Source organism: Anticarsia gemmatalis, chromosome 12, assembly GCF_050436995.1.
Source record: "Anticarsia gemmatalis isolate Benzon Research Colony breed Stoneville strain chromosome 12, ilAntGemm2 primary, whole genome shotgun sequence".
NCBI classification, from domain to species: domain Eukaryota; kingdom Metazoa; phylum Arthropoda; class Insecta; order Lepidoptera; family Erebidae; genus Anticarsia; species Anticarsia gemmatalis.
The window spans coordinates 12492496-12507803 of record NC_134756.1 but is presented as its reverse complement, the minus strand read 5'-3'; the positions used below and the strand labels follow the sequence as shown (position 1 = coordinate 12507803).

The following is a 15308-nucleotide window of genomic DNA, read 5'->3' as shown; positions in this document are numbered from 1 at the left end:
GGCTTTTGCCCTGCTATCGGCCTATGAGATTGATATTATAAAGAAAGTACTACGTACAACACGTAGTACTTTCTTTGCTACTTGCAGATTATTCTAATTCTCACATTATTTATAATACGAGTAGGATATGAAAGAGGAGTTTCAATAAAAAACAAACAAAAAATGTAAATTAATATTTTTTTATTATTTTTGTGCTTACTTCTGTTTTTTGTTTCTTTTAATCCTAATGCTAGTACTGAAGCAACACACTTCCCCCAATTCGTTATCAACGTTCCACACCTTCCACTCGAAAGGGTGCAAGCCCTGAAAGAAGAGAAATTAATACATAAATATTTTTTCTTATGCCCGGTTTCTGAGTACATTTAACGGTAGTTTATCTATTCAATAGCGATTTTTCTATTTGAGTTTAAACGCTATTGAATAGATAAACTACCGCTAAATGTACCTCAGAAACCGGGGGTTAGTCGGTAATGGCAGTTGCAGGATTTGTGACTTGAAAGGTGTTTTTGTCCCAATTTAGCTCGTAGGAAAGTGACAAAAAATACTTTTGTCTGGATAGGTCTACTAGACAAGACACATACCGTTGAGCTGTGTCATTCATTTCGTAGTGTTTAAATAACGGGCTTTATTCGTTTTGACAAGCATTCTTTAGCAAATGATGCAAGTGAAGGACTCTTTTTAAATACAAGAATACCAGAGTAACTTAAGGTGCTCCCACACAGCAGTTATATAACGGTATACAACATTGTGTAACACGATAACAAAACAATTTTGATACAATTTTAAAAGATTTTTTTTTAAACATATGTTATAAGTCAGTTTCTAACGTTATATAACTGAGGAGGCTGAGGCTCCCGGATCTGATATAAAACGATAAATGAAAACAACTATCGACCAATCATTTGATATTAACAAAAATACTTGCCTGTGACTGTGACGTATTTCATTGTAAGTGTAAGCAAATATTTTCATACAATTCTTTTAAAAAATCCGACTAATTTAACTAATAACTCATTGAATATTTTGAGAGATGGTTTTTTAACAGTCAAACATCATGGTCAACCTTTCATGGCTATAGTTATTTAAAACAGATCTTTAGGGTGTGCAAAGTACCCTGCCCCCACTCAGCCTGCGAGGTGGACTCGCGCCTTAATCACTCCAGATGGAGTCTTTGGAAATGAGGTATATAAATAAGTAGTCTCATTATAACGATATTTGCAATTTATAGCCACATTTGGAAACTTACCCTCTTATTCATAAACACACTATAAACCTATTTTAGTTAAACAACTACTAAAATATGTTTTCTTTCTTTCATTTCGCTAAGGAGTGAAAGAAACAAAACGCTTTATAAGCCTTTCATAACTTCATATATTTTTATGAATAAGAGCGTTAGAGACTTATTTCCTCAGAAAGTGCGATAGTTATTATTAGTTATCTTTTAAAAAGGACTAAAAATTATACTTACAGCGGGTATCTTTGACGTGATAGCCAGTTCGTAGTTCAAGGTTTGCGACTGGCCTGATACAGCGGGGCAGGTTGTGAATAAGCAGGCATTTGTTTCTTGGCCTGCGAAAGGTATGCCTCGGCTGTAAGCAAGCGTCTGCAGCTGCGTAGCTGCGAATTCTGAACACCACAAAAATTGATTAACGTTTTTTTATTAACATCTAAATTGCTTTATAACCCCTCCCTCCCTACTATTATTTTATATTTACGTTTTATTTATAGCCTAGCTGAGAGAATGGGTCACAATTTTTCCCGTTTTTGTATAATTTTTTACTGCTTCTCTGTTCCTATTGGTTGTAGCGTGATAAAATATAGCCTATAGCCTTTCTCGATAAATGGGCTATCTAACACTGAAATAATTTTTGAAATCGGACTAGTAGTTCCCGAGATTAGCGCGTTCAAACAAACAAACAAACAAACAAACTCTTCAGCTTTATAATATTAGTATAGATGCGTAAGTAAAGACCATAGCACACTATGTAGGTATTTTATACGCGCAAGCGACGCGTATACGCGCTTCATACGAGATTTGAACGCGACCTCGTAACTTAAGCACACAATGCTTTCGAGCGCTTTTACTGCGCGAGTACGAACTGTAGTCGCTCGTTGCCTTTGCGTTTTGATCAGAGACTCTTCTCTTCAGTTGTACAGTCAGCTCGAAAAGTAGCTGAACAACTTCATATTTTCAAACCTTCGTGTTACGTAGCTTTAATAAATAACTGGTCAAAATCAGGTAGAATGAGTTAGAATTAAACATTTCAATCAATTTCAGAAAACGCAAGCTAAGGCCTAAACATTTTTACATTTGAATGTACTAAATTTAAAGGGGAAATAGAACCGTAACCGATTTCCATAACTTAAGTCTAAGCACAAATAAAAACGTGTAATAACTTACGTGGCGTAAAATCGAAGGACAGAGTGATGTTAGTCCCTTGTTTGACGATACATTGACTACTTCTCGCACACGGCGTTACTCGCACCTCCGTCACACTGCATTTGTCATATGTTCCTGAAACATTTATATAAGACTAGCTGACCCGCGCAACTTCGCTTGCGTCACATAAGAGAGAATGGGTCAGAATTTTCCACGTTTTTGTAACACCTTTTTACTGTTACTCTACTCCTATTGGTCGTAGCGTAATGATATAAAATATGCTTTTTTTTCACGAAAAATATTCTCAAAATTATTTATATCCCTTAATATAACGAAATCGCGCTAAGGCATATGCGCCATTAAAACAGTTGCCATGACAACGGAATTTTGTTAATTCAGTGTCATAATATTGAATATTCGCGACTTCGTTCGCCACGTGAATTTACCCGGGAAATGCGTGATTTTTCCCGGGTAAAAAGTAGCCTATGTCCTTTCTCGGGTATCAAAATATCTCCATACCAAATTTCATGCAAATTGGTTCAGTAGTTTAGGCGTGATTGAGTAGCAGACAGACAGACAGACAGACAGACAGACAGACAGACAGAGTTACTTTCACATTTATAATATTAGTATGGATTTCACAGATATATTGGTGACATGATAAAATGGCTACAAATTTACTGCCTATTAATAAAAGTGCTATAAATCTTGTAAGTCATGAAGCACGCAATCATCGAAACAACAGAGGTTAAGCAAACTTCAACGAGGTCAACTTATGGATAAGCTATCTTGTTTTTGTATAAAAATAGTTTTCTACATACATACAAATATCATGCTTTGTTCCCATGGAGATACGCGTGATAGAGGGAAGAAGGGACTTGCAAAATTATATTTTTTTATTCGTATTCATATGTACATTTTTTGTTATATTTGGTACCTCCTCACATGATCAATTAGTGATCAACCACATTGTAAATCATTTGGGGATTGAAAAGAGTGGCTGTGTGTTTCTTGCTACTCTTTTATGGCTCTAACCTCTTTCCGAGCTAGTGGTAGATTTAGTTAATGGACGACTATCGTAAACGTCATTTTTGACGTAGATGCATTATTCTAATGCGGTATTTATCATTTTTTTACTATACCGGCAAAACATTTTTAACGAAACTTTCCCCTAATTCGTATGGAACATGAACAACAAAACATAAAATCTTTATTGACATAAAAGCGTTTTTTGTATGAGTTTAAACGCTATTGAATAGATAAACTACCGCTAAATGTACCTCAGAAACCGTGGGTTAAAAAGTTTTGCATTATACAAATGTGAATAACTCGTGGTATACAAGGGTTAATTTAATTATGTCGCGTACAACCAGATCCAATTATAAGTGCGCGTAGAATGCACTGATTAACTACCACTAGCACTGCTTAAAAGCGGATCAAATCGAATTAGACCTGACCATAAATATTGATCCAGCCAGCCTAGCTTAGAACTGACCCTTTGTGAAAAAAAAGGAGAACAAATCAATAGCGATACATAAAACTTTTTTAAATACTACGCGGATTGGGCAAAAATACCTAACGAATTTGGGTAACATGGTTGAAAATAAATTTCGCAACGAATAGGATTGTGGTGAAATTAAAAAAAAATGTTTTAAGTACAATAGAGTAGATTTCTATATCAAACTGATAGATATACAACTACAACCTTGAGTTTTACTTAAACATCTTTGGCCACTAGGGCACTTAGTCTACAAACTCGCTAATTTTAAGGTTTCGAATAGATAGTGTCCCATCCCATAGATTTCCTCATTGAATTGCAAAAGGAGAAAACACTGTCTATACGCGAACACGCATTAGGCATTTTAAGGTAAAATGCGTGTTAGCGTTAATTCCCGTATTGTATTATACATTAAACATGCAACGCGAGAGTTTAAAAGTTATGACTGTCTGCCTTAATAATAAACGTGATTTTATTCTATCACGACGAAAATTGCAGCTATTTAAGCTTATTTCATTAATTAATAAAAAAAAAGTAAACAATAATTAAATTAACACGAATATTAAAAGCAGTACTTTCGAGTAAAACAGACATGATAATATATGTATGTACATCGAACTTTTTATATACGATATATGTATGTATGTAAATACGATGGTATATAATGTAAAGAATTGCAGAAAGTAAGGAACATACCTGAGCACCGTCTGGTGTCAATAACAGTGGCTATAGCGCTCGCGCACAGCGCAACTAACAACACGGCTGTTGTCCAAGACATGTTGAAATGAACTGGCTGTCTACCCCAGCTCCCCGGCTCCCTATCTCCTGACTCCACGACCCGGCTGTAGATAATACATGACACTGCTCATTGTGTCTCCGTCTTCAACCAATTTACGATGTTTGCTAATGATAATGAGCTATTAAGATATTAAATTAATATTCGCAGAACTAAAAAATGGCTTGCAAAAAAAAAAGTACTTAGAACTAAAATACTGCTTGCACAAATCATAAAAGAAAAACAAGAGAAAGGTTTTTTAAGATCAGATGGCTGGAACTGGTGAAGATTTTAAATATGTACTTATCAATTTTCAGAAATTGTTTATTTTTATTTAGCGTTTTGCAACAGCAATGTCGTAGCAGCAGTCGCAGCTTAGCTTTGATTGTCTTTGAGGGAACTGTTTCACGCAGTAATCATTTGAGACATATTACCCAATAATTTGGAATATCCTGACAAAATCGGCTTCATTTTGTGAAGTGAGCTATGTACATAGTTCAACAAATTATTCAGTAATAATTATAACATTTTCTTCTATACATATTTATTATTTATTTCATTCTATACAAACGGTCGTTGTATGAATTTAAGTTACATAATTTTGCCATTTCACAACATTTTTTATTTTTGCTCCACTAATATTAATCATTGCGTGAAGTTCTATCGCACGTAGGCTTCTTCGATATGGACTATTAAATTTAAAAATATTTTTTCAATTGACATCAGTAGTTCCTGAGTATAGCGTGACCAAACAAACAAACACAAAAATTTACAGCTTTGCCTAGTGCTTTAAAACTTTTTCAAGGTGTTTGTAAAAAATAAATTAGGGCTATAAAGTGTAATTAGTTTTAAAGTTCAGGATATTTGTCCTAATTTACTTGTAATAAATAAACCATGTCATTCTAATTTCTCGTGATAACATTGTAATTATAATCTCATATCAATATTATGTATTTGTAATTAGTGCTAATTAGAATCATAACATAATGAAGTGCATTAGTACTAGGATGTTATTGTTGTGCGTTGTCGAGTTGTCAATCACGAGTTCGAGGGTTCGATACACGCGTCGGATAAAGTGCTATTGATGAATTCGAATATTCTTACTAGTACCTTGAAGTTTAGTTACTTTTGGTACAAATATAACAGCAATTTTTCGGCCTCCTATTACATGGGACCAACAATATTACCCACTGACGAAATGTGAGTGTATTTCATACATTTATTCATAACCGCCACCACGCCGTGTTGTGCATTAAAGATCATTAGATACGACATACTAATATATGTACATTTAATCATGCCTTTTTTCAATAAGGTTAGGCAGAGACAAGAGTATGGTGTCATTTGGCACCCTTTTTATAAACTTCTCTTGCTTCGTGCGGTTACGAGAACGACACACCCAACCTTTTTGCAAGACATTATAAAAAAAGGAACAATAAATAAGCCATTATTGTTAAGTACATATGATTTCTCCGAGGAAGTGGAATACAAGAATTAAAATACGTATACTTATTATCGGTAAATAACACTGCTCTCTTTAATTAGTCATGAGCCATAAACTGAAAATGAATGAGTAATTTCCATTAGACAAAACAAGAAATCGTCAAAATTAATTTTTATAATCAGATTACTGTTGATTTGCTTTACTATATTTTATAATCATAATACATACTTAAGTACATATATACCTAATGTACTAATCATTGTATGATAAGCCGGGAAGATACCTGACGTCATAGGGGTCAATCAATAAACAATCGATCATTTCATCTTATGACGTCATTCTGATTTAAATCTTAGCATTTAGTGTTAAAGCACAAATTGCTTTGGCATGAAATTAGTTCGTCGTAATGAAATAGAAGTATTGGGACATTGGGTTCAATATAATCTACTATGATATCATCTTATAAGTAGACTTTGTTCAGAAAATGCGAATGGTTTCGCGTCTGACGCAAATTTAAGAAATAATTGATTGCTGTGTCATTTAAGGCTAAGATGCAAATATCAGAATGAAAAACATTGTTACACCTAATCTACGCTTTTTCAAAAACGAATAAGAACGAGCAATAGGAAAGGCTTTCACTTAATAAAACTTAAGGAAGCCAAGAGTGTCTGCTTTTCATAAGTTTTAGTACCTAGATCACTAATCATTCTTTTCAAAAACATCAATTTTAATACATGGCTTAAAGATGCATCGGAAATATACGTCTGATCAAAGTATTGATTGTTGGTTAAAAACATTGAGAAATCTGCCGTTTGCAACTGTTTTCAGCACTTGTGTAAACCCATAATTTATTTATTTCTAAAAGGATGGCAACAGTACAGACGTCTGTTTGCAATTTTTCGTAACTAAGCTTATATTTGTACTTATATTGGGATACGGCGTAAATAAAAAAAGGAAAATGAATAGTAAAAAATGTTTATTCTATATTATTTACAAAAACCCCTTAAATACACTAAGGGTATAAAATATACAGTGAAATGATTACGTTGTATTTCTTCGTTGTCGTGCATAACACTAACACCTTGATCAAACATCCCACAGTTGAGCCGCTCAAAATAATCATACGCTCAAAATGAGAAAACGTTCAATATGAGCATACGCTCAAAATGAGAATACGCTCAAAATTTGAATACACTCACAATGAGCATACGCTCAAAGCGAGCATACGCTCAAAACAAGTACGAACATAAAAAATGGCTAATTGTAACTAAATTATTCTAAAACTATTTACAAACTAATTTACATCATTAAATACATGTTTTTACATACGCCGAGTCTCTTTGGCATACTTAATTCTTACGGCCAATTTCACTCTTGGATAAGCATCGATTAGCTTAATTAATGGAATATTGGCAGTTATTTTCATACACTTGCACTTCATACAAATAGTTGTCACCTTATCTATCAGATAGATCCATCAGTTATCCACAAGCTGTGAAACTGGCCTTTCGTACTTTAAATACGTTAAAATCTGTCGCGCGTTGAGAACTGAACAACTATTACCGTTTAAAATACATTGTTGTATATTTTACTTCATTTATTTTACTTTGTTTGATATTATACTTGGGTGACAAGATAAAATATAGGAGCCGCTGATTTACACAAAAAAAAATATTTTATTCACGAAACTAAATGTGTAAAGAAATCTCATTTCGATTATGATTAAACATTATAATTATTACAATACTTTTGAGTGGACTAATTACATAATTTTTCTCGTAGAAAGTGCATATTAAAGCCAATAGACTTCATGAATACAAAAAATAACTAACAAATATATAAAAGGAATGTCATGTTTCGTTGTTTGAGTATTTATATCGCATTCGTATTCGTTGTAAATTACCCGTATATTTAATTTCTTCACATTTGGGCAAAAACATAGCCATTTTACCACTTATTTATTTGCCTACCTACTATAAAATTTTACAAAAAGAGAACTTCGCACAAAATATCCATTGCTTCTTACAATAATGTCTCATTTCCAGTTATCGTTTAAACAAAATTTGAATTCGAAACGAAATATCGGTTTTGGCACATAGTTGCCGATCACTGAAAGTGTAACGAAACTTCTGATAAACGAGTGTACGCTCAAACGTAGCACCAAGACTTGATTTGAGCAATCAATCACATCAAAAAATCAGTTATTGAACAGTACTGATAAGACTTATAGTACAAAAATAGTACAAAATTCGTTGCATACTAATATTTATGTATCTTATTGTCAAATATAACGTAATACTTGTAACAAGCGAGCTTGTCTCGATACCTAGTGTATCAGTCTATTCTCAAAATGTACACCTTAGAACCAATAGGGAAGATGACTGGATATAAAGTGAAAAACAGATTAGTTCGTCGTGTGGAAAACAAAAGGATAATAGCATGCGACACATATTCTACGAGATAAACTTAGTTTAACTTAACAAATTTAAGGTGCAAATTGTTAACAATTTATATATATAACTTTGAGTAAATCTCACGACTCTGCTATTAAATTATGGAGTACGGAACAAAAAAGCTACGGAGCGGTAGTTTAGTAACCTTTTTTATTATAACGTCCAAAATATTAACTTTGTGAGACTTTTCAAATAACGAATCGTAGAATTATTTGTCCGAAATTTTATGTCCAGTGCCAAGTATCAGTTCGAATTCAGCTTCGATGCGAATGAATGTTGAATAGATTAAATATGTTTCCAATAATTTAAATCATTTATCAAACAGTTCCCATCATCATCCCTATTATTTTTTTACTTTCAAACAATAGCTAGTGTAGTAGTAGTATTATGTGCGTCGTCTCGTGACAGATGGTGTAAGTCCTGGTGGATGCCAGCCTCTTTCAGTATCCTCATCCTGGGCCCGAGGGGCACGCCCAGAGCTCGCAGCTTGTCTTCACCCACGTAAGGTAGTTCTGCTGCTCCTACCTTCTCTTTTTCCAATAGGGCAGCGTATTTCTGAAACATTTTTTAGATAGTTAATTAGTGAGAGCGTACAGTTTTTTTTTCTTTTTAACTCGTAATTGTCCCACTGCTGAGCAAGAGTCTCCCGAATGAAGGAGGGGTCAGACCTTCAGTCAGTACATAAAAAACATAGTTTTCTGGTTCAGACCAGAAATTTGGATCCCGTTTTCTGGCAATTAATAAATTTACTTTACAGGTACAAAGCCTAAAGCTGTGCTTTGAAAGACTAAAAGCTGATCTTTCGCCGGTTATGACGGTTACCGTCCTACCGGACCTGACCGGCTAAGAGGATGATGGAAAAAAAGATAATTGCTCTGTTTTGTGAAATAAACTCCTGCACAGTTCATTACTGAATATTGGTTATCATGTTATTATTTGTTTTAAAAGCAAATGTACAAAGAAATCTTAGCAGGTCATTTACCTCATATCCAAGCTTCTTCAAGAACAGCCTCATGAGAGGAGGTTCGTCTCCGAAGAACTTGGTGAGTCTCTTCACTCGGTCAGGGTTGCTGAACGAGTAGGGGTCCAGCTGCCGGCCGTGCTGACCTGAGCGGATGTACTGCTGGGATCTGGAAACAAACATTTTTGTATTAAATATTGAGCATTGAGGAAATAATCGTCACATTCCAGGATGATACGTTTTGTTTGATATTTGGAATTTGTATTATACGAAATTGTGAAGTAGTTTGTTACGGGCAAGTTATTGTACACGTAGCTTAAATTAAAATAAATAATTTATTGTTCACGATATCATCCTTAAAGTAAAGATAAAATTACCTTTCATGGGTAAAGAGGGTGGCCAAGTCAATTTAATAGATTTTCGTTGCCTTTCTTTAATATTACTCAGTTACTGTATATTTCACTTGGTGTGTGTAATGTACTTACTTGTACATATGCCTAAGAGCGGCAATTTCAGCTCGGATGTTGTCCATCTCCTGCATGACGAGATGCTGTGTTCTCATCTCGCTGGACAGATGGGCCACGGATCTGGCGAGGGTCACTACATGAGACTCCAGCCGCTGGAACCGCTTATTTATACCCTGGAAGAAGGTTAGTCATCTCATTAAAGCAATTTGCTGTGTGTTAATAATATTTTACGAAACTTCTTTCATCTTTTTCTTAGCGCCAAATGGGAATTTTTCAGAGGTAAAATGGCATAGTTTCCAAGTTTTTCGAAAAATATCTGATATTTTTGTTTACCAAAACACTTCAGTAACTTATCACCAAGTATCACTAAATGCCTGTAATTTTTTAATCTTTCTGTAGCAAAATTCTTTAAAATGTATCTTTAAATTGAAGTTACCTTATAGTCATGTTTCTTCCTATGTTCCGTGGTGCTCCGTCTCTTGTCCCTGACAGGTCGACTGCTCACTGAGCTGGACGGGAGTGACGACATGCTGCCGTAGCGACGCTTTGAAGATAACCTATAAAGTATTTAGGGGTTTGTTTAAGTGCAAAACTGTGGTGACTATTTGTTGTCATTACACAGGTATAAAAACAATAATATAATAACGACAAACATAATTTTGAAGCAAGATTAGAGATGAATTTTAAGTATAAGTACTGAAATGTATCTTCTAGTGTTCACTACCAGCCTGTTTCTTTCATAAGAATGCTTATTAAACTCATTTCAAGCGTAAGAATTGGGTTCTTCGGAAAATAGGCATAGGCTCTTAATTGGTCGCAGGGTCGTATCCTAGATGATACAGTCCTTTTATATACTTTCCCTTACCTAGACTCCCAAGTAGGTTGTTTAGCCAAACTAGCAGGTTTCCTAACTCCTAGCAGCTGCAGTACTTCGGCATACATGTTCTCGAGTCCTCGCAGCTGGCGGCGGATAGCTCGAGCTGATCCTGATGCTGAGCTGTCCGAGCGACCTTCCAGGAGTGAGGACAGGTCCAGGCTGCGCGTGGTTGTGGATGTCACGTCTGTCGTGTCTAGGCCGAATACTGGAAGTAGAAGGAATAATATTTATAGTATTTTAAAGTTATTTCTATTTTTTATACACATAGATTTTATACACATAAGAACATAGATCATAAAATAATCTGACAGCTACGACGTCTGTGACGAAACATTCGGCCGAACGCGGAAAAGTCTCTTAATGTTTAGTAGCTTCGTTCAGATAATTATAATTATCAAATGAAACGGATATGATTACAAACTGTGGTGCTTCGCTAGAATGTGGTTAGACTGTCAGAGCCGTGAGATAGAGGATTTTTTTCTATTATTGGACTACTACTACTACTACTACTATTTATGGACCTAATATTCTAACAAGTAATAGTAGTAGTTTTAATTAGTATAATAAGTCCATGCTTGTACCATGACCATTGACATTTTATAAAGAATTATAGAGTACAAAATCACTGTTTTAAAACTTACAATGTTTCTTATAATGGTGGTCTCTTTTGGAGGAGTGCTTCTTATGTGAATGTGAGTGCCACCGAGGTGACTCGCGACCGCGTCTTCTTTCCTCTGGGTACTCTGATGACCTTCCCGGCAGACTGGAAAAAAACAAACAGTAATTATCAGTCTTATTCAAACTTTAGAGCAAGTCTTAAGGTTAATTAAATCAATTTTATTACGGGGGTTACGAAACCAGGAGTAGTTTCAGGAGTCATTAAAATGTAAACTTTTCTTTTTCATATAACATTTTTGTGCTCTTTTTATGGTCGGGAATTACTGTTATTGCTCTAAAAGTTTACAGGGAACATTTTGGACAAAATTTCGAATAATTCTCACATTTTCATGTCGAATAATCTTCACTTAATTTTTTTAACAGAGTGTCGCTTTCTAAATGATAGTCTACTTACCTATTTCTCTTATGCATATCCGAGGATGGTGAGAGCGGCGGCAGGGGAGGAGTGACGGACGTGTCCGAAGACCCTGACGAGTCCAGCCTCATGCCAGCCAGCTTCGGTTCCAAAATGTGACGGAGCTCACATTCCACCCAGTCGTTCTCTACACCTGAAAGAGGTAAAGACGATTGTGTAAGTAATTTTTAAAGTCTTTAAATTGAATAGTCATTAACTTTGGGAAAAGTAAAAGAAATGGAAGACAAATGTTAAAAAAAAATAGTGCTGGAAAATTTGAAAGGCTGACTGAAAACTAGTACATGTGTCTCTTCCTATTTTTTAAGATGCTAAAATTAAAACGTAGGTGACAGTTTTTATTAAGAAAAAGCCTTAAATAATATTATAAAAAAAAGAAGCAGAATTTTAAGGAAACACATTTTATCCGTAATCAAAGCGACTGCGGACTTTTTCCTCTTGAAGATGTTTTTTGTTGTAAGTAATATACATACTTGGTCCAGGAGGTTGTTGGCTGGTCCCGGGCTGTGGTTGGCGAGTACCCAGGGCATCAGAATCAGCTGATGTATCATGCAGTGGTTCCGGACGTCTGCCGCTAGAGTACGCCACGCTGCCACGCCCGGAGTCCACGTTTGAGGACTGACCGCCGTTCTTGTCGTAGTCTGGAAGGTGGAGAATTAATAATTAATATTTTTACGTGTGAACTTAGGTATTATTCTATACTAACTACGGCGGTGGTCCGAATCACGAGTTAAATTAAAATTGCTTTCTAGGAAAGAAACCATAGAATACTTTTTAACGCCCGATCCGAAACTATTTCCATGCAAAATTGTACCAAAACCGAATTATACGGTACTCAAACCGTTAAAATGGAAGTACAAAATATACATTTCGTCATAGAGTAAATTAAATGTGACAATATAAACAAGTCAAAACGCAAGGAATTATGGAGTCTATAAAATCAAACACCGTTTCTGCATTTTAGATATTTAGTATTTAAATAGCACTAAAAATTTATTCGAAACTTAGTTGTAAAATGAACTTCGTAGAAAAACCGTAACATATTTAAAAAATTCACAATTTTCAATTTAATTTATGATCGAAGTTGTTAATTAAAAACGAATTTGCCAATTTATTTTATGTTTATTTTGTCAACATGACTCATGGGCTATTAATGACCGTGATATACGATAAAATTTGTCTAGACTTGAAATAAAACTAATTAAAAATTACACTGTGGTGATCAAAATAATTTCCTTTTATAATAATCATACTGTTTTATGACATGACTTAAATATTTATTTCGTCAATATGCTACCCATTTGTCAAAAATAATGCTCTGCTAATCAAGCTGCTGCTGCTAATCAAGAAAAATGTATATCAGGTAATTAATAGACTTAATTAATTTAACAAAATTAAACAAATATTTTTGGATGATAAATTATTTTATGTCTCAACAGACAGGCAGGTGTTAACGAGTAATAACAACTTCCAACTAAACTATTATGACAACCTATGAAAACTAAACCTATGTAAACATTATTAGTCAACTTTGAAGACCTTGTGACATTCTTAGTAAAGCAGGAGTTAAAAAATAAATAAACAAAAAATATACCTGAACTAGCTCCGGAGCCTGCTCCCTTCTTTCCATGAGCTTTCAAATCTTCTATCCTATTCGGCGTCTGTCGTGAAGAAGACGGTTGAGGATTATAAGCTTCCACCTTTCCGTTGGAATTATAAACGCTGTCAGCTGACTTCTGACTGGCACTCTCATCATTAATCCTGTCCTGCGACGTCGATGCTTCGTCCTTTTCCCTCTTCTGTCTCAAAGAATCTGGCGTCCTCCTCTCTTTATGAATGTCTGGCGTTCTTCGCTCTTTGTGATGATCAGGTGTCCTACGTTCCTTGTGATTATCAGGCGTTCTCCGTTCTTTATGGCTGTCAGGCGTTCTTCTATAAACATTTTCTTGTATTCTGTTAGATTCTACTGATCGTCCACTAGTCCTTATTCTTTCTTCGAAGCTGGATCTGCCTTGAGCTGCGAGCCTTGCACGGAAACCTCCATCATCCGATTCTCTTTCCTCACAATTTCTTGGCATTTCATGACCAGCTTCTAAAAGATTTCCATGGGAATTTCTTCTCCCAGGGTCGTGGATTTGAGGAGTGGTTACCTCAGGTCTGTGCTGTGGTTCGTCTAGAAGGTGAGGGTGTGATGCTGCCCTCCTGCCTTCTATTAAGCCTCTCTGTCTTATAATTTCTCGTTCCAACTGCTGTGGACTTCTGAGATCTGGTCTTGAGTGTGAGTTGTCGAACTGAAACGAAAATATTGTTTCTATTAGATTTAGTTTAATTTTTCTATGTGGTCAATCTAAATTTTAAAGTAAATTAACACTTTGGAAGACCAGACAGACATTTTTACATGACGCATTATTTTGTAAACTCCAATATATTATGTCGACAGTTAAGAAGATGAATTATAAACTTTGTTTAGTTGATATTTGAATGGTGTTTAGTAGCCATAATATCATTTAAATAAAATCTACATACCGCAATAAACTTCCAAAGTAATAAAATAAAGACGTTAAAATAATATATGTATGCCGTGAATTACTACTAATCGCAGTCGTTGACCGTCATTTATTAAAAGAGTAAATATTTTCTCAAAGGAAGCGCCTTTGATAGTGACGTTAGGTCGTGAGTTATAAAACTAGTTTGTTTTATAATATCATCGTGAAAGGAAGTCAAAGTTGCTTGGTTTCCTCTTATTAAAACGTGATGCGCAGATAGTAATAATTAAATTATGCTCTGATATTTCAACTAGATGCTTATCTTAGCTTGATTGGCAAACAAAACATGAAAATTGCAACGTTTTTATTGGTAAAAATTTAACAATACACATTATTGGAGCTAACAAAGCTAACAAGCTTCAATTAGATAATAAGTGTGTAAGAAAGGACGAATATATGAAGTTAGGTTAAGAAAACAATGATCCAATAGATCGAGTTTCTTGTAAAATTCTTAGTTGCGGCGCCTTCGTAACAAGTAGTCGTTATAATTGCACTGTATTCGTGAGAAACAAGCGTTAATTGTTGGGAACAACCATTGTTAACCGTCTGAGAACCGAACCTGGGACACAGTAGGTGTTGCAAGTGTTACAACAGTTCGGCATTTTGATGAATTGTTTTAATTTGCCATTAATGACCGAGATTTGGAAATTATGGTCAGTTTTTAATTTGAATTGATTGATCTAGTTTCGAAAGAAACTTCCTTGATTTCGCAATTTAAGATATTTTATTGATGACAGAAATTAGTATTTATCCTTATATGAAGCGTGGTAAATAATTTTATGCATGTCAGTGTCATTTTTGGAAAATTTATTTGGGT

General features: G+C 34.8%; 2 protein-coding genes across 8 annotated transcripts in view; both read right to left on the bottom strand.

The window, feature by feature from the left end:
* Positions 1 to 163: 163 nt before the first annotated feature.
* On the bottom strand, positions 164 to 4733 carry LOC142977403 (MD-2-related lipid-recognition protein-like). The gene is made up of 4 exons (XM_076121289.1): positions 4575 to 4733; positions 2402 to 2515; positions 1469 to 1626; positions 164 to 303 (listed from the first exon to the last, which is right to left on the bottom strand). The coding sequence occupies exons 1-4, from the start codon at positions 4654 to 4656 to the stop codon at positions 196 to 198; spliced, it is 462 nt and encodes a 153-aa protein (XP_075977404.1). The 5' UTR covers positions 4657 to 4733; the 3' UTR covers positions 164 to 195.
* A 2323-nt stretch (positions 4734 to 7056) lies between these two features.
* LOC142977402 (uncharacterized) overlaps positions 7057 to 15308 on the bottom strand; it is a 74763-nt gene continuing 66511 nt past the window's right edge. For all 7 annotated transcript variants that reach the window (XM_076121286.1, XM_076121288.1, XM_076121285.1 and 4 more), the window contains 9 exons: positions 13540 to 14236; positions 12419 to 12586; positions 11928 to 12081; positions 11497 to 11618; positions 10844 to 11060; positions 10415 to 10535; positions 9997 to 10151; positions 9533 to 9680; positions 7057 to 9105 (listed from right to left, as the gene is read on the bottom strand). In XM_076121286.1, the coding sequence (XP_075977401.1) occupies positions 8908 to 9105; positions 9533 to 9680; positions 9997 to 10151; positions 10415 to 10535; positions 10844 to 11060; positions 11497 to 11618; positions 11928 to 12081; positions 12419 to 12586; positions 13540 to 14236 (1980 nt within the window). In that variant the 3' untranslated portion in view covers positions 7057 to 8907. The remainder of the gene's footprint in view (positions 9106 to 9532; positions 9681 to 9996; positions 10152 to 10414; positions 10536 to 10843; positions 11061 to 11496; positions 11619 to 11927; positions 12082 to 12418; positions 12587 to 13539; positions 14237 to 15308) is intronic.

Bases quoted from the DNA above. Each gene is read 5' to 3' on its own strand.
- LOC142977403 (XM_076121289.1), bottom strand. From the start codon at position 4,656: ATGTCTTGGACAACAGCCGTGTTGTTAGTTGCGCTGTGCGCGAGCGCT. The intron at 2,516-4,574 runs GTATGTTCCTTA...TAAATGTTTCAG, and splicing joins TGACACCAGACGGTGCTCAG to GAACATATGACAAATGCAGT. The intron at 1,627-2,401 runs GTAAGTTATTAC...TGTGGTGTTCAG, and splicing joins GTCCTTCGATTTTACGCCAC to AATTCGCAGCTACGCAGCTG.